General features: G+C 38.8%; 2 protein-coding genes across 2 annotated transcripts in view; one reads left to right on the top strand and one right to left on the bottom strand.

Moving 5' to 3' along the window:
- Window positions 1–536, bottom strand: part of l(2)37Cb (DEAH-box helicase 16 lethal (2) 37Cb) — a 252537-nt gene extending 252001 nt beyond the window's left edge. The window contains exon 1 of the mRNA XM_090373774.1: window positions 505–536. Within this exon, the coding sequence (XP_090229900.1) occupies window positions 505–530 (26 nt within the window). The 5' untranslated portion in view covers window positions 531–536. The remainder of the gene's footprint in view (window positions 1–504) is intronic.
- Window positions 537–7376: 6840 nt separating this feature from the next.
- On the top strand, window positions 7377–25891 carry LOC150086195 (hormone receptor 4-like). The gene is made up of 4 exons (XM_090374825.1): window positions 7377–7484; window positions 8359–8757; window positions 20381–20681; window positions 25680–25891. The coding sequence occupies exons 1-4, from the start codon at window positions 7377–7379 to the stop codon at window positions 25889–25891; spliced, it is 1020 nt and encodes a 339-aa protein (XP_090230951.1).
- Window positions 25892–26276: the final 385 nt, after the last annotated feature.

Consider the following 26276-nt stretch of genomic DNA (forward strand, 5'->3'; position numbering starts at 1 on the left):
TTTTATTATTATTTTTAGGCAAAAGTTGTTAATCTTTTATAATATTACAAAGAAATTACACACCCCTCTGGCTCCAGTCAAACAGCGTGTAAAAAGGGGCATTTATTTATTCACTTCATTATTCATGCTTATAAATTCTACTTTGTAACTATATGCTTAGTTTCACGTATATAAAAAGTCCTGTACTGTGTAAAATATAAATGGTAAGATTTTTAACGATATCCCAAAGCAATCATATCTTAGCTTAACGATATTTGCTAACTTGTCAGCAAATCTTTACACATTCAATCATATTTTATCTAAATCAATGTGCTTTATGTATTTTTTTAAAAACGAAAATATCCATCAAAACGTTTTCTATGAAGGTATCATAAATTGATATTAGCCAGCAATTAAAATTTCACAGAATGCATACTGAGATAGGCTTAGTTAATTTATGAAATAAATCTTTCGCATATGCTTTCCATCAAACCAATTTAAAAAAATAAATAAATCTTTACATACCGTAAGAAAGATATAGCACAAATCATTACGTTTTTTTTTTTAAAGGCAAACGTACTTCGCTCATAGTCCACACACGTCAAATAATATATCACTTACAAACTTACATCACATCCAACCATTAACAAAGTGGAAGACAACAGCGCCACTCAGCAAAGTTGACAAGCATTAAAATTCATTGAGAAAACGTAGCAATATAGTTAAAAAATATTGATAATAGCCCAATCAAGCCAACATATTACCATACTGGAGTCTAAAATAAAAATGTCATGCGTATATTTTAAACTAACGTATAACGCAACATTACGTAAAAACTATCAAAGTATAAAAATTTCCACTGTAAAATTTTCGTTACTCACAAACAAATAATTACTTGTTTATTAGTATGATATTTTTGTTGAAGATTGTTAAATAAATTCTTATTAATGAGCCATTCACAAATTATATAATGCAGCGGCTGGTAGCCCTCGTGGGTAGCACAGTGGGTGGAAAAGACCTGAGTTCCAGTTCCGTCGATGACATGTGGAATTTTTATAGGCCTTTTTCACAACGTGGCTGAGTTAATGGGGCTCGGGAGAGGATAGCATGGTTTTTTCTCCCGGAAACTACTGTTTTTTGACCAGCAAAAAAGAAAATAGACCCCAGAGCACATGCAGTTTACAGACAGTATACACGGAGCAATATGGCCTTAGTCGCTAATGATCCTAAAACCCTCCTATATACAAGTTACATAATGTAGCCTGTATTGGAATGTTTTGTTTTGTGATAATAGGGGAAAATGGAGGTTGGTGGGGAAAGTGTTTTTATTATTTTATTAAGTAAGATGGAAGAGAAAGGGAAGGTTTTCTAAAAATTAAAAAAAGTCATGGTATATAATTTTTGAATGGCCAAAATTAGTCTTTTCTAATAGAGTACTTTATGGATATTATTTATTAACAGCTGTTCGAGAAGACAGAATGCCTGGAGGGCGCAATTCTGGAGCAGTCTATAATCTATATAAGGTAAAGGGGTTTTTCTAACTTTAAAACTGAGAATAATTAAAATGCAGATTAATTTTTAAAGAATGAAACAGCTTTCAGAATTTTGAGGAATTTTGGAGAATTCTTTAAAAATTGCTTTATCATTAAATATTATCGAGCTATACTGAAAAGATGATTTATCGGTGATTCATTCGACTTTCAGGATAAGGTATAAAAATGCTGACATAGTTTGAACACTGATGTCCCCAATGGAATGTAGTAAACATTTTGCGCTGGACAGTAGTGTTTAAGTTATTTCAGTATTTTTGTAGTATTTACATAATAAATACTGCAAATATGCAATGACAAATATTTAAGGAAATCTTAATTTTTAAAGCTGTTTCTCGCAGCATTATGTAGATTTATACACTTATTACTAAAAGTATTGAAACACTAACCCGAAAAATGAAAATATAAGATCCCATGTAGTTTTACGTTATTTCGTAATGTAATGTAGCAGACTAACTTCCTGGACCTCAAATTAGTTAAAACGATAGTACGATAGTTGTAGATTTATATGGTAAAAATGACTTCTATTTTAAACAGGCATAGTTAAATCCTTATGTGATGAACTCGTTAATAATCAATTTTGAAGAGAATTCTTCACTATAAATATTGATACAACTTAGTATAATTCTACAGTTATGTTGAAGGGATTATAACCACTGTGCTAGCAGCGAGGATTAATATAGGATTTGATATACAAAGATTTTCATTCAGCGTATTTTATTTTGTTTATATTATTTGTGCGTATATATATCTCGTATGTGGTATCTGGTATCTGGTATGTGGTAAAGCGAGTTTTATTTTATAATAGATTCGAAATTTGTAATCTAAATTCATATATATTTCATATAAAAGTATTACAGAAAATTATATAATTGTGTGCATTCTTTACGTTATGTCTACTGTCCAAGATGATGTAAATAACTAACTGAAGATCTTACACCTGTGGCAAAAATCCAGGTAACACAGTTTTTCGTAAATCTTTTATTACAACAGTAAATTAGAAGGTGAAAATATATTATTATACAATATATAATTTTCATGCATGTTCCAAATATAAAAACTGAATTGATATATTTTGTTACAAATATATCAATTTCATTTCAAAATGGCATCAAGTCACTGCATATGCTGAGCCTTTATTTCACAAACAATTTCTTAAGATGGAAGGCTGTGAAACAGTTGTCGAATTAAATAGCAAGTGGTTGATAAAATGCGTATGAGATAAAATAGAATATTTATCTCAGAAACATACAGCTGAATATTCTCCGATCCAGACTGTTGGTATTTTGGTGCAGTGATAAATGATGATTTTAAGAAGAACAGTGGCACAATCAGTCAATGAGAGTGGACTCCTATACCCTCCCATCTGGGAGAACAGAATGGTCCGTCGATGCACTCTTTTCATGTAACTCATGATTTTTCTTGTGCAGATTCCAGATGAAATTTGATATGGAAAAAAAAGGAGGAATCGATCCATCTTTCCAATATCCGAAAAATGAATAGCTAAGGTGCCAGAGATATTACAATACGCTAATGTTTGCACTCACGTTTTTCCATTCGTAAAAAGTGGCATTCTATTCGTCATGATCTTACCTTCAGCGGAGTCCCTATAATTTCCGAGATTACATAATGGAGGTTCTTAAATCATGAGTTTCTCATTTTATTGTACTTAATTTCCTATTTATGGATGGCAACGGTGTCTGCGTAGGTAGCACAGTGGTTATAATAATCATCCTCTCCACACTGGGTGGAAAAGGCCCAGGTTCGAATCCCGTCAATGACGCCAAGAACTGTTTGGGTTCTTTTTACTTCATGGCTGAGTCGTCTCAGGCGTGGATAGCAAGGTTTTTCTTTCAGCAAAACAGGCAAATCACCCAGAGAATACATGCAATTTGTGGACATATTATACAGGAACAGATGAGTTAATCCTCAGGTGGTCCTAGTATGACAGTTTCTTTTTATGGATGACAACATAACAGTTTCTTTTTATGGATGTCTTCATAAAATTCAGCTGGTGCAGAAGTATATAATAATCGAAATCGTCCGAAGAAAGGAGAGTAGCTAAAGCTTGCGATGGATTCAGTTCCATCAAAGATATCCGGATGCTTTAAGGAGATTAATTGTAGGTTCTCAATCACTTATAAAGTTTCATAAAAGTTGAAACTACCTGTTCTTTAGTAAGTAGACTTCCTCATAATCAAGTTGGATAGCAATGTGAGCTTCACATATCCACATCTCCATATACACTGAATTCGCTTTATAATAGCAACTCGTACCTAATATCACGTAGGACCACTTTTTGTCCGTAATACAGACCGTACGCATCTTGGTATGGACTTCACAAGGTGTTGCAGGCTGTATTGTGGTAGTACTGCCCATGCATTGCACAATGTGTCCTGTAATGCCCGTACAATCATTCGGTGCTATGAATGCTCTTTCCAGTGGTCCCCACACATTTTCGGTTTGGTTGAGATCGGGTGAATTGGGCAGCCATGGCAGTACGGAGAATTCATTGTCAAGTTCCTGAAACCAGTTAGTAACTTTCAGGGCTTTATGGCATGGGCGTTGTCTTTTTAATAGGTGCCTGAGTGGGCCCTGATATAAATCTTTATTTGTCCTACCAAATTTAAAATATAGTTGTACATTGGTAAGTGACAAATTCCCTTCACGGCAGAAAATGCCAGGGGATTAGCATAAAATGTAAATAAAAGAATGGTTAAAATATACAAGAAAGGTTAAATATACACGAAAAGATGACATTTAAACTACATTATTCTTCACTACATTTCTGTCTAGAGTCCTGGCAATTGTAATACAAAAGTTCATCTTAACATCACATCCACTGATCAACTTGTGCGAGATATACATTATTCAATTGCGTACACACAGTTCGACAGAAATTCACACAACTACTAGGCAACAGTAGCCTCAGCGAGCCACACTGCGGTTTGTTTCCTATATTTCGGGTCTTCTATGAGCCTTAGTAGGTCAATTCCGATATGTGTTAGGCACTGAATTGATTCTAACGCGCTGGCGGGTATAAACCTGTCGGCCATCTTCAGTCTGTTGGTCTTCATTCTCAAGGATTTTGTACCTCTTAATGCAGATGGCGGGATGTGCCACTCACAAAGCTGCCAGAAGCATGGTGATGATATCGTGCCAGTCATCATTTTGATTGTAGTTATTAATCGTTTCCAGGAAATGATGTCTGGTAAACGCTGCAGTTTAAGCTGTTCAGAGAGCTGCGTGGTCCTTAACTGTTGAGGGAGGTTGATCACCGTTCCCATCGAACTGTTGATCAGAGGATCCAGGGTATGCTATAAAAACAGTCTCTAAATCATAAAACCACCGCCTCCAGCCTGCCAAATATCAACAGTGCATCCAGGAGCCATCGGCTCATGTTGCTTTCTCCGAATGAGGATACGCCCATCAGAATAATAGAGTTGGAAACAGGATTCATCAGACCAGAGACAGATTTCCATGTATAGGTGGTCTACTGTTGGTGCTGAGGTGCCCATGCATGGTGCAGTTTATTGTGTGTCGTAGTGGGTACCCGTGATGGCCGTCGACTGCCATAGCCTATAAAAGCTAATGTCCAGCGTATACTCCGTGTGGACATTGGTTTTGCTATTTATTCGTTGTACTGGGTGGCTAGCAGGGCCACTGTGCTGCGTCGCGGGTGTTTTAAGAGAGGAGACATACGACGATAACCAGGGGAATCGACCACACGTGTCTGTCTAAAGTGTGACCTTTGGCTTTTTTTTTTTTTTTTTTTTATGTGAACCCCAAACACGAGAGGTATGTTCAACAACTGTTGAGCCAATCACGGTAGACTCGTGACACCACAGAATGGAAGCACTAAACGATGTTGGCTGTTGTCGAGATGCTGACATCTGCATGTCTGCCCCCACAATTATTCCATGTTCGAAGTCAGAAAGACTCATTCTTCCTCGCGAAAACGCAAAAAGTAATCGCCACCTGTAAAAACTAGAATCCTATCTCAACCGTTGCGGACTTTGAGCTTCCATCAGCGTTACAAGCCAGTCCATCCTTAACAAAGGGGGTGTTGCTAATGCAAAGCAAACCATTATATATAATATTTAATATGCAGGATGAAGTTAAACTCTCTGATATTCGGCAGGCATTTATTTACCTTAAGAGATTTTACCCACGCCTCCTTCAAAGTTTGTCCCTTCTCTAGACTTACACAAGGTTTCCGCCTTCATGGAGACGAAATGATTTTCAAAACGACGAATAATGTTTCAATTGCAGTTCATAAAGTAATATCTCGTCTTATCTCCATTGGTAACTCTGCTAAGATGATAATGTCATCTCATTCAAGGGCACATTCCACTTGCTGATCTTTCCTGAGATTTTGTGGGACTAGGTTCCTTTATAACCTATGCATGCATATTGAACTCGTCGTGAAGAAAGGTGAAAATAGCTGGAAATACCGATAATCTCGGCAATTTTTCCAATCTTTGCTTACCGTCATACCTGATTACTTTTTGGAACGAGGAACGTGATCTGTCCATTATAAACCAACTAATTAGCACAAGGATTATTCACCATTGACTGCTATTTTAATTTGAAGGGTCGTTCCTAAAAGAATGATTTTATTTTAAATTAGAAAAATTGTTTTTATGATTATTGCTTTAATTTTGTCAACTCGTGTATTAATTATGTAAAACAAAAAATTCCCTATTTCTACCCCAAAAGTAGCACCAAAAGACCATGAAATCTGATTATTATTCGAACCGACATTAAGGCTTCATTTTAGACAATGAATGAATAAATTACTCAACATCTCTGCCAAAAGAGGGAAACATATACTTTACCAGAGTTCTTCCATTATAACGATACATAAAATATTTCAAAATCTATCGGTATCTCTTCAAAAAGAAGGCACAGAGACCAACTGTCTCACTTCTAATAGCTTATCAAGTTGGCCTCAGCTGTAGTTCATGTTGTAGTAGGGTTTTTGGAGCATTACTGACTAAGGCCATGTTGCCCTGTTTATACTGTCTGTAAATTGCGTGTTCTGTGGTCAATTTTCTTTGTTGGACGAAAAACCTGAGTTTTCGGGAGAAAAAACCTTGCTACACTCGCCTCAGACCGACTAACTCTGCCACGTTGTGAAAAAGGTCCCATAAAAATTCTTCACGTCATCGACCGGCTCGAACTCAGATCTTTACTGCCTGGTGTGGGGAGGACGGCGATCCTACCCACTGTGCTATCCACGAGGATAGCATACCTCAGCTGATATCAATCATTAAAAAGTGTGAAAACTAAATACTAATTTACTAAGGGTTAGGATTAATTAAAGACTTATACTAGTAACGAAGACACGAAAAAGTGAACTTATAACAGAAGTTATCATCAAAAAAATTCAACTTTTGAAATCAAATGAAGTCATGTAATCGTACAGGAAGTTCTATAGCCCCTTTTCCTATTTTTAAAACATCTTTTCGTGATAGGTAATGTTATAATTCAGAACTTATTTGTCTTATAATCATAATTATACACTCACTAGCCAAAAATTATAAACCTTTATTCAATATCCAGTAGGGTAATTTTTTTACCCGAATTACAGCCCTCTACTTGTGGAATGGATTCCTCGGAGTATCTGAGGGGAGGTAGCTAGCTCCAAATTTGGCCGTTTTTCCATCAGGATTTTTGCCAACTGCTGTATTGCGGTTGGTAGAGAACTACGAAGCCGAACTGTCCTTTCGAGCATATCCCAGACATTCTCAATTGGATTCAGATCTGGAGAATTAGGCGGCCAGGGTAGGTTGGAAATCTTGGGAATGTTCCTCGAACCATTCACATACGATTTTGCACGTTGGAATGTTGCGTTATCGCCTTGTTGGATTTTCCATCGTAATCCGAGTAAAAATGAAGTACAGTATTGCGGAGCGAAGATGGTCCAATACGACCCAAAGATATTCATTGGAGGTAAGACGACCTTCTAACGATATGAGGAAACCCAGTTCGTACCAACAGAATATATCCCATACTATGATACCACCTTCTATCACTTCAGTGGTGAACAAGAAACACTCTGGCTGCATGGCTTCATGAAGTTCACGCCATACCGTACCATTGGTGCAAAAAAGTTTATATCGACTCCCGTTCAGACCATGTGATCTTCTTCCATTGTTCCACATTGCAGTCTTGTCTTTGACGGCACCGCTCCAGTCGAATCTTTAGACAATTTTCTAAGAAAAGAAGCGACTGTCATATTGGATTCTATATGTTCCAGATTCTTCAGATCCCACGGCATAGTTCGTTTTGAAATGGTTCTTTCTTTGCTTAAACTGAATATTCCCATCATTTTCTGCACACTGGACCTTCAAATCTAACGTACCATTCGATTTAAATTCCTGCGGTCTCATTCTTGGAGTACCGACTTTCTGGTACGTTTCTTTCTTTATAGTTGTATTCTCTTTTTGTCTTTCACTCATTATATATTTTTGAAACACCAGTGATTTTCTTTGTTTACTCGATGGTGGCTCCTTCTAAACACGCTCCAGCAATAACACCTTTTTGAAACCTGACGACCCCTCCCCATGATCGAATCGACTATGAACCATCAGGAAAGAGTACCGTATTTACCTGATCCCAAGGAACTTATGATCGTACTATGTGACAATTTATATTTGCATAGTACACGTTTAATTATTCGTTGACATCAGTTTCAAAAGATTTATAATTTTTTGGGCAGTTAGTGTATTATCTTTAATTAAAGGATCCTGTTAGTCCAACTCTCATTTGTTAATTACACACAAATTAAATTAAGTAAACTGATTTTTGCATTCTGCAATCTCAGGTAAAATATAAAAAGCGCCCGAAAAGCCAGAAAAATGGACAAGTACGGCCAGAACCGAAACTGCCAGCGATTCGATATTCTCCTCAAGATTGGGCCAACGGACAAATCTTGAAGACAGCGCTGACCAATCCTTCCGACGTAATGCACTTGCGACACAGGCTTGAAAGCTGGGTGACGAGCTCCAGAGATAGACAGTTCACTCCCGATCAAGCTGCAGCCATCATCTCGCAGTTGACAGACTGCGAAGAAACACCTCAAAAGGAATCCAAGGACCTTTTGTCTAAGGCTGACCTCAGCGATAAACTTTGTCAAATTGGAGATGATATTGTCTTCAGGCTGGTGAACTGGACTAAAAGGTTACCCTTCTATGCTGAACTTCCGGTGGATGTCCACACCCAGGTAAGAATATTATACTATTTTTTAAGTTATGTATAAAATGTAGAGCAAACAATTTTTTTTTTTGAATTCAATAAAATGTAAAAATTGTGTAGTAATTTTAGCAATTTTGGAAATTTTATTGTCTGATTATGGATATTATACAATAACATTCTCTATGGTCCAATAATTAGTGGTTTACATCCTAAAAAAAAAAGATGTGCCTACCAGCATGTAATTTAGGTCAGAATGTGAGCCCCCCCCACAGGATGGTAAATACTACAGAAGGAAGTTGCACCATTGTCCCCTATTTTTTATTCTATGCAAAAAGTTAAATTAAAGGCAGATAATAACAAAGGTTATAAGAAAGTAACAATATTGCTTAAACATTATAGAAGATTATAGATGATTATAGTGTGTTTTGAAATAAAATAAATTGAGGAGTAAGAGCTGTAACTCATAAAATCGAACTCCAGTCATTCAGAAAGAGTGTTTGGTATAGTTTTTTGTTTCTTGATAAGCATGGCAAGGAACTGAGCGTTGAAAAAGGAAGTGTTATTATAACTTTACATAAAGAAAGTTATTCAAAAGAAGCATTGGAAAAAAACTAGGTGTTTAATTTAAAGGAGTACAAACTACCATTCGACGATTCAAGGAGACTGGCAGGTTAAAGGACAAACCACAATCAGGACGACCGCGCGTAACAACGGAAACACAAGGGAAGACCATAACACTGATTTCTAAAACACAATCTACGACTTATTGCACTTGAAATCCGAGCTGAGCTCAATAGGAACAAAGAAATTCCCATGTCTACATCCACTGTAAAACTTCGTCTTGAACAAGCAGGATTTCATGGTCGTGTAGTGGTACGAACATCCTTATTAAAATGGAAAAATCCAAAGGATCGGTTGGCTTTGGCTAAGAGCCATCAACATTGAACAATTGAAGAGTGGAAAAACGAACTGTGGACAGATGAATACAAATTTGGAATTTGTGGATCCATGCACAGAGTTTATGCGAGACGATTAATTGAAGAAAAAATGGTACCACATTGATTAGTGCCTGTTGTCGAGCACGGTAGTAGTTTCATCATGATATGAGGTGGCTTCTCTTTCTCTGGAACGGGTGATATCGTCAGAATTGAAGAAAATTTAAGAAAAAAAGGTACAAAAACATTTTTGAACATAATGCAACATCCTCTGAAATTTGACTTTGTGGAAGAAATTTTACATTTCAATAAAATCGGAAGCACAGCTTTCCAGGGACTTTCCGAGAACTGAGTAACAGGGGAAGATATTACAAATTATGGTGTGTCTTCCCAATCGCCTGACCTAAATCGACTGGGGCGTTTAAGGGATCATCTGGACTGTCAAGTTCGTGAAGTCTGCCCATTGTCACAACATTTATGGGATACCTTGCAGATAGTTTGGAATAATGTCAATCAAGACACCATTATTAAATTTATCTCCAGCAATACCACATCTGTGTAAAGCAATGATAAAATCTCGTGGAGCATATTTTGATGAAAAATCAGAATATTTGTTAATATTAATCATTTCAATATTTTTTGCTATAAATTTTCATTAATAAAAAATGCTTAATAAAAAATCTTAAAATACTTTGTAGTGTGTTGTTCTCTTATATTAAACCTTACATTGTCATAGCTAATCTAAAAAAAAAATAAAAAATAATATATATATATATATATATATATATATATATATATATATATATATATTATATTTATTTATTTATTTATAAAAAATAAATAAATAAAATAAATTAACGAAAACTGTTTGTCATATGCTCTAATTTCAATAGTTCTTAGATTAGTTTGTTAAATAGTTGTTAGTAAATTAAATGAATAATTTTAATTAATTAGATAGTTTTAGGCAATTAGATAGTTATTAGTTATTTGTGACCTGGTTATATACGAGGTGGTGGTGAAAAAGGTTTGAAAACAGGGAATATAAAATGTAATTTTTGACCAAAGATGGTAGAAATGTTAAAGAAATCTATAAAAGAATTACCAGAATGTTTAGGAAAGGATCGCCCAGTTATGCTACTGATGCAAGGTAGTCTCCAGAGTTCGAAAGAGGATGAGAGTCAGTTGAGGATAACAAAGTCTGGTTGGCTATCTGAAGCAATCAATTCCTATCGAACAGCTGTCATCACTGAAGAAAAAGTTTGGAAAAACAGAGTATTAAAGTGTCCGAACGTGAAAAATACTTAACATTTCCCATGGACCAATTTTAACAATAATACATGAACATTTGGATATGGTTTTGGTTGGTTCTGTGAACCAGCTTTTGTGAAAAATTGGTTCACAGAAACATTTCCACTCATGAGAAACATCAACGTGTGGAGTCATCAAAAGAGAATTTAACCACGTTGTTCCACGGGACTCGAACTCAAATCTTTTTCACCCGATGTGGGAAGGACGGTGATTCTATCAACTGTCTACCCAAGAGGGCGTTTATTATCTTATATCAACCAAAAATTATTTAGTCATCATGGGAACTTACTTAATCTTGTATTATTTTCTGTATTCAGTGTATCTTGAATTTCGTAATGTGATTTATGAATAATCTCATGAAATTTTATTTTATCACTGCTACAGATGTGACTGCCAGTAATCTGCTATAATGCAAACTTTCAGCTCATTTAACAGAGAGTCAGAGAGAGAGAGAGAGAGAGAGAGAGAGAGAGAATAATGTGAAAAAAGCATCATGCAGACTGCGTTATGACAATTATAATTAGCTGCATTACATCAGTTTCCATGGAAACGAATAAATATCACTTAATTCTAAACTTCCCTGTCTAGAGATTAAATCTTAAGAAATGCCACATGCAGTTGCATCTTACTTTGCTCAAGGTCAACCAAGGATGAGACATGAGAAAGTCAAATGAGTATCAGATATCTCCATTATTTTCTATATAACACACCCATAAAGTAAACAACCCCAGCCCGAATAAGGAATAGTGTTTCTTCTTTTTGATTTTTTTGTTCTTATAACTAAGAGAAATGGATTTAAAATTGTAGCAACATTTTATCCTTTTTGGAGTCTTTGCGATGAAATACAAGGCCAAAACATGAATTTTCTAGAAATTAAATTTGGAACACGCTGTTTAGACCATGCAGAACACTTTGTTTCAAAAAGTGATACCAGGGCGCGCTTTGCACTGGATGGATAGTAAATCTTATAATGAGCAACTAGTGATAGATACGTTTTAGTTGCCATAGAAACAAACTGATTATAGTAGCAAGAAAAGGTGAAAGTGGAATTACAATAGTATTGCCTTAGTTTCTCTTTAGGAGTATACTACCGTCTAAAAAAACTTAAGACTTATAAGAGAACCCTTTCTCAAGAAGGATTGCGCAAAACGATGAGGAATTTCGAAGATGTTTGGCTCCAGTTCCCTGCAGAAGATTCGGCCCAATCGAAAAAGTTGTTGACGAAATTGCTGTGATCAATAGTTCCAGGTAATGCGTATTCCATCGCTACTGCCAGAGCAGTACCACAGCAACGAGATGTTCCATGAACAAATGCGCAAGTGCTACGATCCCTTGTACTTTGTTTTGCTTAGAAGGTCCATGTGATGTAACAGTTAACGTCAGGTGATCGCCAACTAGTATTGCTCAAGTATCAGTAAAGTGTAAAGTGTAAAGTGTGTTTAGGGTCAAGCGGCACCAGGGGTTCCCCCCATCTCCGCGTAGTTTACATTGTGGGTGAACCAGTTGACTGGAAAAGCCAGAGATTTAAAAGTGTATGGACTTTGTATATATTTGATGCCTTGTACCGTTGTTCATCTGGTCATTTAGCCGCCAGACCCCTACTGAGGCCCGACGTTGTCCCACTTTAGCCCCGTGGAGGCAGACCAGGTACTATCTAGTATATAGTTCACTCTGGCAGGTCCTGCCACCTAATTTCCTAAGATTTCAGTGGCTAGGACCTTAAAAAAAAAAAAAAAAAAAAAAAAATCGCGTACGCGTCGCGGGGAGCGCTAGAAGTCCAAAATGTTGGGCAAAATTAATTTAGATTGGTGATTTTAGATTGTGTGGGGCGTGTTCACGTTGCTATCAGATAGAGTGGGGTGAAGGCTGAAGACTGGGGATAGATTGGGTTTTGGTGGCAGAGATATTAAGGTGATGAGTTTCGGTCCACTCTCTTAGTGTAGAAAGTGCTGAGTTGGCAAGCGTTTCCAGTTGTGCTCTTGAATCAGCAGAGAGGATTAGGGAGAGGTCATCTGCGTATGCGAGCGCTTGCACACCCCCAGTTCCAGGGAGAGGAACTCATCCAGCACGTAGTTCCAAAGGAGGGGACCCAGTACAGAGCCCTGAGGGCAGCCCCTGTGTACCTGACGTTCAACTTTGCAGTAGGGAGCCTGCACTAGGACCTTCCTATTGTTTAGGTAGCTCTGAATGCATCCATATAGGTTTGATGGCAGGTTGGCAGCTCTTAGTCTTGCGAGGATGCTCTGCCACCAGAGGGCGTCGAACGCCCCTGCAAAGTCCACAGAGATGAGAAGAAGGTACTTTCGTTGGCAGTTTGACGCGGCATTCATGATATATTCTAGTGCATCCAGAGTGGATTTCCCCGTTTTGAATCCGAATTGTTTGTCTGTTGTTAAATTTGCTGCGGTGTAATGTACTTCAAGCCTCTGTCTAAGAAGTTGTTCCAGGACTTTGCTGAGTACAGACAGGAGGGATATAGGTCGGTAGGACTCCGGTATATGTTGCTGCTTTGATGGGTTTTTTATGATTAATTTTATGCTGGCTACCTTCCAGTCCGAGGGGAACCAGCCCTGACGAAGACAGTGGTTATATAAGTCTAACAGCAAGTTCGGGACATACTCGGCCACCTTTTTTACCAGTTCTGGTTCAAGCATGTCCAGTCCTGGGGTTCTTTTGTTTGTTATTTTTTGTATGGCAGTTTGTAAACCTTGCAGAGTGAATGGTTGTTCCACTCGGGCCGATTTGTAGGTTTTGTTGGCGTGGCACAGCTGATGCTGTTGAGGTGTGTTGTCCTCTTCGATGGGTCTGAAGGTGGCATTGAGAATGTTGTTGACGGTGTCGTGCCAGTTTTTTGTCATGGTGCCTTGTGGGGTGATGGTGGAGGGCGTGACCTCTCCCCTTGGTAACTTGTTTGTGGTTATTCTATATATGATGCTCCATGGGTCTGTATTGCCGACTGTGGAAACCAGATGCTCCCAGGACAGTTTCTTCCGCTGCCTGATCATCGCAGTGTAGTTATTCCTGGCCTCCCTGTATTGTTGTCTGAGGGGTTCAACCTCAGGAGGAGGCCAGGACCGTCTGGCTCTTTGGAAGGCACGTCTTTTCCTGTTCATATCTCTCCTAAGTAGGTCAAGCAAGTATCAGTATTGGTTAAGAAGAAAGAGGGTGACTTAGCCTTGGCACATCTTGTGGATTGATGAGGCTTATTTCAAGCTAAACAGTGTATGACTAGTCATTGTCGGTTATGGGTAGCATTGTCTCCATACGTTTTTGACGAATTTCTTCACCAATACACAAGTTATTCTTTGGAGTGGGTTCAATTGAACTTCATAATTGAATTATTCTTCACATTGGCGAGTAACACAGTAACTACAACCACTGTCCTCCCACATCGATTGAAAAAAGGTCTCAGTTCGAACCCCGTTAATGGCATCAGGAATTTTTATGGTTTTTTTTTTATAAAGTGGTTGAGTTAGTTGGCCCCAGGCAAGGCGAGAGACACAGTATACTGATGCCTTAGATACTTTGGCACTTAACTAAACTTGGGTTTCCTGGACGGGGAAGGGGGGAAGACCTTGTCCTGTTCGGGATGAAAAACAGAAACAATGCAAATCTCGCCAGAAATTTGCATTATTTCTGTTTTTGCACTAACTCGGCCACGGGTGTTAAAAAATCAGTCTGTAAAAGTTTCTCCCATCTGTACTAGACTCGAACCTTTTCTACACTGTGTAGAATGACAAGGACCGTAGGAGAGCAGAATACACGCAGGGAACAGACAATACTGAAGACATTGCAAGAAGTGTACAATGTTAAACTCTCTTGACTCCAGAAATATTGATGTGTACACGATATTGAGCTTTCACACTAAAATATCACTATCTGACATGTGACTAACATGTTGGGCACAGCACATGAAAGAGTCCAGGATATTCTGACTTGATTAAGATGGATTCCTAAATTTCTGAATGCTGCCCAAATACTACAGAATCAAGTGTTACACACACGTTTGACGACAATCATGTTGATTGTATTCATACATTTGTGATCGAGAATGAAATATGGGTTAATAACTTTGGCCCTGAAGTAAAACAGCAGTCAAAGTTGTGAAACATGTTCGAAAGACGTTAACTTCTCTCTTCTAAAAGAGCAAATACGCAGTAAATATGGACTTTCTTGAAAAATTGTATAGGACCATGTATCATCTTACAAAATACTGCAGTGAAATTTTAGAATACTTTACACATCTCCTTTAGCCCTCGTGGAAAGCACAGTTGGTAGAATCGCCGTCCTTCCCTCACATGATGGAAAAGACCCGAGTTCGAGTCCCGTCGATAACTGATCAAATTTTTATGGGCCTTTTTAAAAACGTGGTTGAGTTAGTCGGTGTCAGGAGAGAGGTAGCATGGTTTTTCTCCCGGAAACTGGAGATTTTCGTCCAGCAAACAGAAAATCGACCACAGAACACACAGAACAATATGGCCTTAATCGCTGATGCCCACAAAAAACTATTACTACACCTCCTTTAAACGTACCTTCAGGTAATTAATTTCGAAAGCGATGATGAAGTTGCCATTGCTGAATTCTTGTCGGACATTCAAGTCCTGTCCTGAATAGTCTGTCTATTGACATAAGAGAAAACTGTGTACAAAAGTAATCAATTTTTGTTGCTCTTTCTATCTTTCATTGCACGGAACTTTTGGTGTTAGGTTCATGAACTGTTCAGAAATGGACGCACCAGGATAGGGATCTCGTGGACCTGTTGTAGCAACCAAATACAGTTCTACGTGCTGATGAACTTATTCATAAGGCCTGACACATCACTTTAGATGACATTCGGTATAAAATCAATTATTAGTCAGCATTTCGGTTTTAAAAGCAGTTGTTGCCTAGCAACAGGAATTATTCTGCAGCTGGAATCCAGATGTCGAGATTGGAGAAGACTGAAAAATAGTCCATTCTTTTTGGAACAAACTGGTTTGAAGGAAATTTAGTGTGTTTATTGACTCACTCTTATACAATTAAACTTAAGGGGGGGGGGGGTAGGATAGATATATCGACATTTATAACTCTGTATTGTTGGACATGAAACTGCACACACACCTAAAAACTTTCTTACCTGTTCTTATCCTTTCATGCAAAGAAAGAAAAAACAACGCTTGGTTTTATTCTGCATTGCTTCGTGAGCTAAAAAGCGATAGTAACGTGCCATCTAGAGCATAATTGTTGTTAAAAAATTCCCGGAAAGGAGGGAGAAAAAGATCTGGTGTCAGTGCGCGCTCTGGTGGATGGCTGCTCTATTTACCAGCAAACAATGAAAAATTTTACTAAACGCTCTTTCTTAAAATGGTTCAGTTTTCCTGGTTTTTTTTGAAAAAGTTTAAGGAAACAAACTCAAAATCGTCAAAGTTAATTATTTCTGTAAGTTAAGATGGCGCCTTTATATACTAGACGTGACTGTTAGGTAAATTTGAAAAACTAGGCTAAAATCGTGTTGCAATTAAGAAACAAGGACAAGGATTATTCTGTAGTAAAAGAAAGTCAAGCACTCTTGACCTGATAACAAGAGGATCGTTGTTTTGACAAACTAACGAACAGATCATGTTATTTGGATAAGTGCATGGTAGCTAAGGGCGAAAATGTAGCAAAGGCATGGTATATTTAAAAAATACAAAAGCAGATAGAAATTAAAAGATTTTAGAATTAGGATTGCGAAATCGGTATGTGATGTCCAAAAATAACCATCTAGCTACAAAACGTAATAATTGTAGAGGATGGCCCTCTGAGAATAATCGAGCGTGTTTGGGAGTATGATGTTGTTGTAGGGTTTTAGAAGCATCTGCAACTAAAGCCATATTGCTAGGTGTACATTGCCGAGGTCGATTTTCTGTTTGCTAGACGAAAAACCCGAATTTCCGGGAGAAAAAAAAAACCATGGTCCTCTCGCTTAAGACTGACTAACTCAGCCACGTTGTGAAAAAGGCCAATAAAAATTCCTCCCGTTATGACAGGACTCCCACTCAGGACTTTTTCACCCGGTGTGGGGGAGGGCGATCCTACCAACCGTGCTCAAGCTTGAAATATTTTAACGCAACTTGTGAAATCAGCCTCCATCTTCTATTTCGCTTACACCTCTTCAATTAATTCTTCCATTCTACAGATGCTGAATGCTATTCCAGTGCTAGTACGTTGTTCTCTTCTAGCCAGGTGATTGGGCATTGAGTTTTATGCTAGGAACATTATCCAGTTGCGACATATATGGTCCTTCGCCATAAAGTGGCATCGATGCAGGAAGTGCAGCGTCATCTAGAACATCACGAAAGGACAGTCTATTCACTGTACCGTCTACAAACTTAGCAATGCAGCGCCACATGTTGAAAAGTACCTCCAGTCCTCCATCCCTGTACGAATGATGGTCTTCGCCTACTTTTTCTAGTACAATGCTTTGGACCTCCAGTTTTGTGGATAATACCTTCCGAAAGGAGTAGTATTATAACATCAATGACAAGACTATTCGTTCAACACTCAACATCCATTATAACATCCATGACAAGACCATTCATTCAACTGGAAAGTAGCATGAGGGGAGCCTTCCTGAGGGCTCGTCCACGGAAGTCGATATAACTGAAACAGTTAAAAAGTGTTTTCCAGGAGGAAGGGAGGAGAAATGTTTCTATTGTCATATGTAATAAGTTGCTGAAAAGTATGCCAGCAAAGTTAGTCCCAGATTATAGGGCATTGCAGGATAGATTAAGCTACAAACTCATTTTCAACAAGAAGACGGTCTGCTCCTCATTGAGGTATGATCATCCATTGGTTTCCTAATCACGTTGTTCAACAGGCTTACTCATTTCATGGAAATTTTCTTCTCTTGAGGTAAGGGCTGTGAACTTCTTTCTTGGTCTATCGATGAGAAGAAAAGAACTGCCGTTGAAAACATCACCCCACAAATGTTGCGACTACTGCTTCCACTTTCGAAATCGTCTCTGCATCCTTGACAGCGAGAGGAGAGAAGAGAGTTTTCATGGCGGACGTATGGATAAACATGTCAACAACTTTTCCACATAATCGTCGAATACATATAGGAAATTGTCAGTGAATAAAATTAAATTTTCTGCACTATTCTAAGTCATTAAAGGTTGTGTTCTGCCTGCCTAAGCCATGTTTATACTGTCTGTGAATGTCGTCGGTGGATTGAAACTGCTGTCTACTAAAGCTTCTCTTTAACCTGCTGAAGAAATGGAAGTCGAAATGAAAAAGTCCAAACTGTATTATTATTCCAGTAATCAACAATTCGCTTGCTAAAAGAAAACTTCCTGCAATCCAGTCTAAACCTTCTTCCCCTAATTTGAATTTATAACTTTTAGTTCGGGAATTGTTTATAACAGTGAAAAATTTGTCTTCATTCATTTGTTGCCTCCATTATAGCACATTATAGACATCAATTAGGTCCACTCTAAGGTTCCAAGTTCTCCAGCTTACAGTTTCGAAGTCTCCTCATACGAGTGCTCTTTTGCAGATCTCACCTAGTATTTTCCTCGTCCTTGGACTCTTTCAGGAAGCTCGATATTTTTTTTAGGTGCGGTCTCCAAATTTTAGCCTCCCTTCCTCCCAAAAAAACCGTTTTCCTTCAGTCTTATTACTATTTTCAATGATTATTGCACATGCGACAATGATTGAACGAACCAGTCACCATTTGTAATCTGTTCCTAAAAGATGAGTGGATAATGCATAAATTTTCAGATAAAGGGTTATTTCTGCTAACACTTACACCGATGAGCCAAAACATTATAACCACCTACCTAATATGATGTTGGTCCTCCACGTGCAGCCAAAACAGCTGGTACCCGGCGAGGCATGGACGCTACAAGATTTCTAAATGTGTCTTGTGGTATCTGGTACCAACACGTAACCAGCAGATCCTTTAACTCCTGTAAGGTCCGTGGTTGAGACGCCACAGATCGGAGTTGATGTTCCAACACAAACCACAGATGTTCGATGGGATTGATGTCTGGGGAATTTGCAGGCTTGGGCAATACCTGAAAGTCTTCCTCATGTTCCGCGAAACCAGTCTCGAACAATCCGGGTGGTGTGTCATGGCGCATTAACCTGCTGCAAGACGGAACCGCCAGAGGGGAAGACCGTTGCTATGAAGGGTGTACCTGGTCAGCAATGATGTTTAGATAAAAAAAATAAAATAAATTATGATATTAGGGTCTACCGTAAATGATTACATCTACTCATATATTTATTTGTCTGTAAATTGCGTGGGTTCTCTGGTCGATTTGCCTGTTTGCTGGACGAAAAGGTTCCAGTTTTTTGGGGAAAAACATTGCTATCTACGCCTGAGACCGACTAATTCAGCCACGGAGTGAAAAAACCCACTAAAGTTCTACCACTATGCTACCCGTGCAGACTGATGTTTAGGTAGCTAGTAGATGTCAGAGTGCCCAGCACATGGATGACTGGACCCAGGGTATCCCAGCAGAACATCGCCAAAAGCATAACACCGCCACCACTGGCTTGTTTTCGTCCAACGGACGAAAACAAGCGATTCAGGCGCCATCACTTCCCTAGGTAAACGACGCACATGAACCCGGCCGTCCACATGGTGCAACAGGAAACGTGATTCATCGGACCAGACGACCTTCTTACAATCACTCAACGTTCAGTTTCGATGCTCACGTGCCCATTGTAGGCGCTATCGGCGGTGAACTGTGGTTAGCATGGGCACTCGGAGCTGCCTTCGGCTACGCAGCCCCATTTTCAGCAGGTTTTGATAAACTGTGTGTTATGACACATTACTCCCGTCATCAGCATTCCAATTATCGGCGAGTTGCACCACAGTCGCCCTTCTGTTGTCACGTACCATCCAGGACAGCCTTCGCTAACCTCGAGCATCGATGAGCCGTGGTCGTCCAACACCCCGCCGGTGGTGCGTGGATTTTCCCTCCTCGGACCACTTTCGGTAGGTACTAACCACGGCTGACCCGCAGCATCCCACCAGCCGTGTCATTTTGGAAATGCTCTGATGTAGTTGTAGAACCATTACTACTTGCCCTTTGTCAAACTCGCTTAAGTTAACGGAGCTCAGTATCAGGTGCTTTTTATACCGTGTCCCGACCCGCGCACGCTCCGTAGTTCACCTACAGTTGCTTCGATTTGCATAACAACTTGCTGGTCATAATGTTTTGACTCATCGGTATATATAACCGTACTTTTGATACATCCTCCTAATCTTAACATTATTAATTTCTGCAGTCAGATTTTTTTTTCGGATACCCTGTATATCTTCTATTACACCATATTAAACATGAATTGATCGCTATATATTTTTGCATATATTATTACCCGAAGTTTTTAATCACTTTTTTAATAATTTAAAAAAATATTTTCTTTTGTTTTCCAAAGCTGTTAACTCACAAGTGGCACGAGCTTCTGGTTCTCACTACTTGTGCCTACTTGGCCATTCACAGTGGAGCCAATTTGGGAGATACTGACATGGACCTGCAGCAGGAAGTGGGGATGTGTTTATGCACACTTCATAACTGTTTGTGCACTATGGTAAACGGTCCTATTACGTTGGATCAGCTGAGAATGGAAGTTGGACCCCTAGTGGAACTTATCACTCAGCTTACGGCTTCTTTCCGGAAGTTACGGCTTTGTATCGAGGAATACGTTTGCCTTAAAGTTGTCACTATGCTTAATCAAGGTAAGTTGAAATTGAGGTCATCAACTTGTTTGTCAGTTTTCTTAAAAAGTTTTTGGCATACCTAAACTTTGTGTAAGGTCGGTATACACAAAAATTCAGCAGAAAGTTGTGAAGGGCGATTACAGTAATTGGTTTCCTTAAATATCTTCGTTCCCTTCCCGATGGTTCCTAATTACACGCATGCGTCAGCACATTAAACTGCCATGACGACGACAGCCCTCAACGACCAACGTTGTTGCGACATTTTCAGAATTTTATTTACTAGGAAATGGGCCGACCTTGTTTCCTTTTTGATCTTCCTGGATTACAAAATAGTACTCAGTAACGTTCACTGTACATAATAAGAAGATCGCACGGGTTCAAGAATAAATAATAGTAATAAAAGTTGTGAAAATTGGAGATTACTTTTAGGTATATGTGGTATGGGTGTTTATTGGCGCATTAGCAAATTACTTTTAGGGGTTTGAAAACTGAATTTTTAATAAAAATATTGTCATACACTCAGTAATCATTGAATTATGACCAGCCATCCATAATGGACTATGCCGCATAGTTCGCAGTATAAAAAGCCTATATGGACAATGCGAGAACAATATTCCAAATGACAATGCACCTCATATTCTAAGATGTATGGGGTTCCACAGCAGACCACCCAAGAGACACCCTCTCCTCAACGCTGATCATCGTCGGTGGCGAATGCTAGGGTGTCAACAACGCACTGGTTGGGCACTGGAAACGAGTGCGTTGGTCGGATGAGTCCAAATACCTGGTGCAACTCACTGACAGACGCCTTCTTCTGTGGTGCAAGCAACACGAGTCCATAAACCCATCGTTTATGGTGCCCATTATCCAGGCAGGTGGCGGTGGTTGCCTAATATGGAGTATGTTTTTCTGGGAAGAACTAGGATCCCTGGTGCGTATGGACCAACTGGTGAGGTCTACCAGCAACTCTTAAGAGACCATGTGCACCCTGCCATGTTGCATTTTATCCAGGACAGAAAAGGAGTTTTCCAAGAAGACAATGCGCCGTGTCATCGGGCAGCACTGCGCACGAGTGGTTCGAGGAACACAGTGAAGATATAAACCATCTTGATTGGCCTCCAAATTCGCCTGACCTGAAACCAACTGAACACCTGGACGATATTTTGGAACGGGGTCATCATGTTTTGGAAGTGAGGCGCATGTACACGCATCTGTCATCTATTTTCGAAACTGGAAAGGCTTGCAGATACCATGGTTGCAGATCCCTGTGGATGTCTTCAAACGTCAAGTGGAGTCAATGCCTAGGCGAATAGCGGCTGTTATCCGTGCGAACTATGGCCCAACATGGTATTAGGTAAGTGGTCATAATTTAGCGATCACTGAGTGTATATTGTTTAAATATAATTACATATTGTTGTCAGTATCGTGATTTCACAAAGCATTCCAGGTTTATGTAGATACAAACGCTTGTGATGTATGTTTGTCTCTTCTCTATCACCAAGAAGCTTTCGTGAGCTGGGTTGCAATGATAATATGAGCTTGTGATAATAAGTATGAGTCGTTTTCTAGAAGGTGTTCTTTCTGACCTCCTCTTCACTGCTCTCAAAATGATCAGATGGATCATCTACGAACATCACAACCACAAAAAAATTCGAACTCTAATAATATAACCTAAGGATAAATAGCAGCCTGCAAAATCCACTAAATTTGAAAAAAAATTTCATTCTTTAATTTAGTGGATGAAAATATTTGCTGGAATCCACTCAGTTCCAAACTTAGGGACATCAATCCGAAGAATGTGGAAGACCATCATCCTTTGTGAAAAGAAATTCAAGGCCTATGACACCTCTGTCTCATATAAACCTCAAGTCTCATATAGATCTCTAAGCTTTACACAGAGCCCAGATCATTCTACACTCAAATGTGAAAATCGATCTGGCTGTTCATCAGGATAGTGATCCCTTTTTCTAATATCAAGAAGATGGAAGCGTGTTTTACATTTTATTCAAATGAAAATACGTACTCAATCAGTTTCAAAACTGAATCTTGAATAATCTGTAAAAATAAGATTAGCCCATTGGCATTGGTTACAAAAAATGTCTGTACCAAGTCAGGAGGGCCTACCCGAAGAGAAGTGAGAGGAACACGGACCACGGGATGTCTAGAAGGGTTCCCTTTCATGAGCTTCTGTACACAGTTTGCCTTGAAATTTTCGTTCTTGTTGCAGTTGACAGTTTGAGAAGGACAGCTGTCTGGCTGCCATCTCCTAAGGGCGTCTCGCTGTTAGTGCCAATACTTCTGTCTTTTAAAGTGGTCTTCAGAACCTTGAAATTATTGTTCTTGATATGATTAAGGTTGGGGGGGGGGGCTCATCTTGTAGCTGTAAAAGGAACCTTAATTATATGCGGTCTTTACCGCATAAAATCAGAAATATCATGTCGTGTGCTGTTGCTGCAGTGTGCACTTTTATAGCTTCTCTGATTTGCATATTCCGAGTTTGAAATTATATTCTGATGTAATAATTATATATTTTTTTATGTTAAATTTACATCAGAATCAAATTTCATCTAATTAAAAAAAATAAACATGATTTTAACTTAACTTTTGAACACTAGTGTACCTAGTGTTATTATAACTCGATTTCTATATAAAAAAAAGAAAAAAAAAGAAAGCCCTCCCCTGAACTGGAAAAATGTTTGATTATTATTAGATGTACTGTAATACAGTCAGCTTTGTTGTACACACATTGTAATATATACTACTCAATCACTTAGGCGTACACACTTAATATACAAGATGAGTGTTTAATATTAATTTTTACAATTTAATAAGAAATAAGGATTTCATATAATAAAAGTTTAACATAAAATAATAAAATTTGCTTAATTAATAATTATTGATTAATAACATGTGAATAAGCAGGATGCTGCAATATTTCAAACTCACATTCGTGGGCACACCTCACTGCAACGTGCGAGGAATGCGCAGGGGCATTATTGTGGACATGTGTTTTTGTAAAGGGCGGCTCCTGAAAGTCAGTTCAAATTCGTCTCGTGTCTCTGTGAAGAACGATACCACTGTAAAAGGACCAGATATGTGAGTGGTGCATGCTTCTGTGTGTGTGTGTGTGTGTGTGTGTGTGTGTGTGTGTGTGTGTGTGTGTGTGTGTGTGTGTGTGTGTGTGTGTGTGTGTGTGTGTGTGTGTGTGTGTTGTTCTGGCCAGTTGGCTACTCAGAAGCATTAGTCACCTGGAGAGATGATTCTGGGTACTCATCATACACACCATGCATTATTGAAGAAAAAGAAACCAAATTATGATATTAGGGTCCCCCTCAAATGATTACATCTACTCATATATTTATTTTTTTCTGTAAATTGAGTGTGTTCTCTGGTCAATTTGCGTGTTTGATGGACGAAAAAACTCCAGTTTCTAGGGAAAAACCTTGTTACCTCCCCCTGAGATCGACTAACTCAGCCACAGAGTGACATTATCGAAGAGCAGAAGGCACCTTTTAACAGCATTCCGGCCTTTTTTCTGTTACAGCAGCAAGTAGCTTTATGAGGAGGTAGAATAATACTCCGCCGTCTCAGTACAGCCCTTTTGAAGGTAATCAGTTAGTATTACACCATGCTGATCCCGCCCCCCCCCCAAAAAAAAACAGAGACAGCATCCTTGCCAGAACTTGGGTGCACATTTGGTTTTTTTTGAGGCTGGTGATTCTGGATTCTTCCATTGTTTTGACATTTGTTTAGTTTCGCGATCATAGTTATGTCTCCAAGTTTCATCTGTGGTGACTAGCCATGAAAAAACCTCCTCTTGCTTTTCCTGGCACATCAACAACATTTCATGTGCACGTTGTGCCCTTTCCTTCTTCTGGTAAGGAGCCAGAAGTCTGGGAACCCATCTAGCAGACACTTTACTCATATGCAACTGTTGATGGATGATGTTCTCCACAGCCCTAGACTAATTTGGAGTTCTGCAGCTAGTTCTTTGATGCTAATACATCGATCTTATAGGATTAATACCTCAATTTTTACAACATTCTCTTCTGTTACAGCAGTTGCTGGGCGTCCAGGGATTTCATTATGCACTGAGGTTTTTCCACATTTGAATTGTTTATACAAGTGTGCAACAACACTTAATCTGGATAGTTTTCTCTATAAACCGCGACCATTTCTTTGTAGATTGCTTTGGGTAATTTCCTCTGCAGAAAGAGGAACTGAATCACTGATCTGTGTTCCACTCCAAAGTGACACTTCACTTGATTTAACGCTACAAATAATATCAAACAAAAAAACTTCATCTTTCTAACCTAACAACTTCTGGGTGAATACAAATCTTTTTTTGAATACCCCCTCTCCATTAAATGTAATTATCTAAAAGGATTATTATATCAAGCTGGCCACATACTTGAGAAACTGTTATTTTTCAGTTCTGATTATTTGAGCTTTTAGGAATTTCCTCACTATTTGGGCTTGTAGGAATGGACGTGTTTCTTTGGAGAGGAAATTTATATTACGAGTTCAGCTGTTTATCTGGTTAAACCAGTAAAATTGATAAAAAGCCCATAAATGTACTGAACTTTCCCATCAAAAGCATCTTCCCCAGTCGGCAGTGAATTTATCACGTGAGTAGCATTTTTGAAAGAGCGAAGGTATTAATTGTCAGTTTGCCAGTAATGTGTGCGCCAGCTAAAAAAGAAAGTCTTGCCTATTGGGAGTACAAATCCCTTTAATGTGACGTCATAGATCGGCTATGAGCCAACATATTTTCCTGTTATGTCTTTATTTAGCATCGGTGAACTTAGATGACTCATGGCTTCCTCTTGCTTCTTGAAATAAAAATGTGTTTAGAAGGGACATGGAATTAGAGGAAATTAGTAGATAAAATTAATTTCATTAATTATATTACCGCATAAAAAGTATTGGGAAACCTTATGATTAGTGGTACTGAAGAGTACACTTCTTTCATGTCTATTTTGATTTTCCTTTTTTCTTTTTTCTATTTCTTTACAGAGAGCTATCAAGGTAAACGAGACATCGAAGCTATACAGGAACGCTACCTAGCAGCATTACGGGTGTTTGTGGAAAACAGATTTCCTCAACAGACTAACCGCTTAAGTGAGTTACTGGCTCGTCTCCCTGAGATTCAGGCTGCAGCAGCCCTCATGGTACAAACGAAGATGTTCTACGTTCCCTTCCTGCTAAATACAAGTATTAGCAGATAGCGATGACCCCATCATCCCTTGTCCTCATAACCCAGTCCAGCGTTATTTTTGGTTAGTCGGCTGCCGCCTCATGTGGAGAGAAAAAAAAAAAAAGGGGAAAAAAAGCCGACCAGTCGGATGTGAAAAGGCTTTGCCAGTAAAGAGTGGTCACGATGACCCCTCGGGAGTCAGCGTTCCAGTGAGCGACAGCGACTCGAAAATTGGCACAAAGGGACTCCAGACGCTTACACCACACCCCATTTCTGTCCTGGATTTGATCTCGAAGTGAAGGTTTTGTGACGTCATCTTCATTATGGATCATAGATCCATTGAACTAAAGGCCAGAGTCCTCCTTGGGCATCAAATGGACTAAATCATCCGTGGCTGCTGCGTAGGTGGACTTGGA

This window comes from Mastigoproctus giganteus, chromosome 5 (genome assembly GCF_048544385.1).
Source record: "Mastigoproctus giganteus isolate SK-2022 chromosome 5, ASM4854438v1, whole genome shotgun sequence".
Lineage (NCBI taxonomy): Eukaryota > Metazoa > Arthropoda > Arachnida > Uropygi > Thelyphonidae > Mastigoproctus > Mastigoproctus giganteus.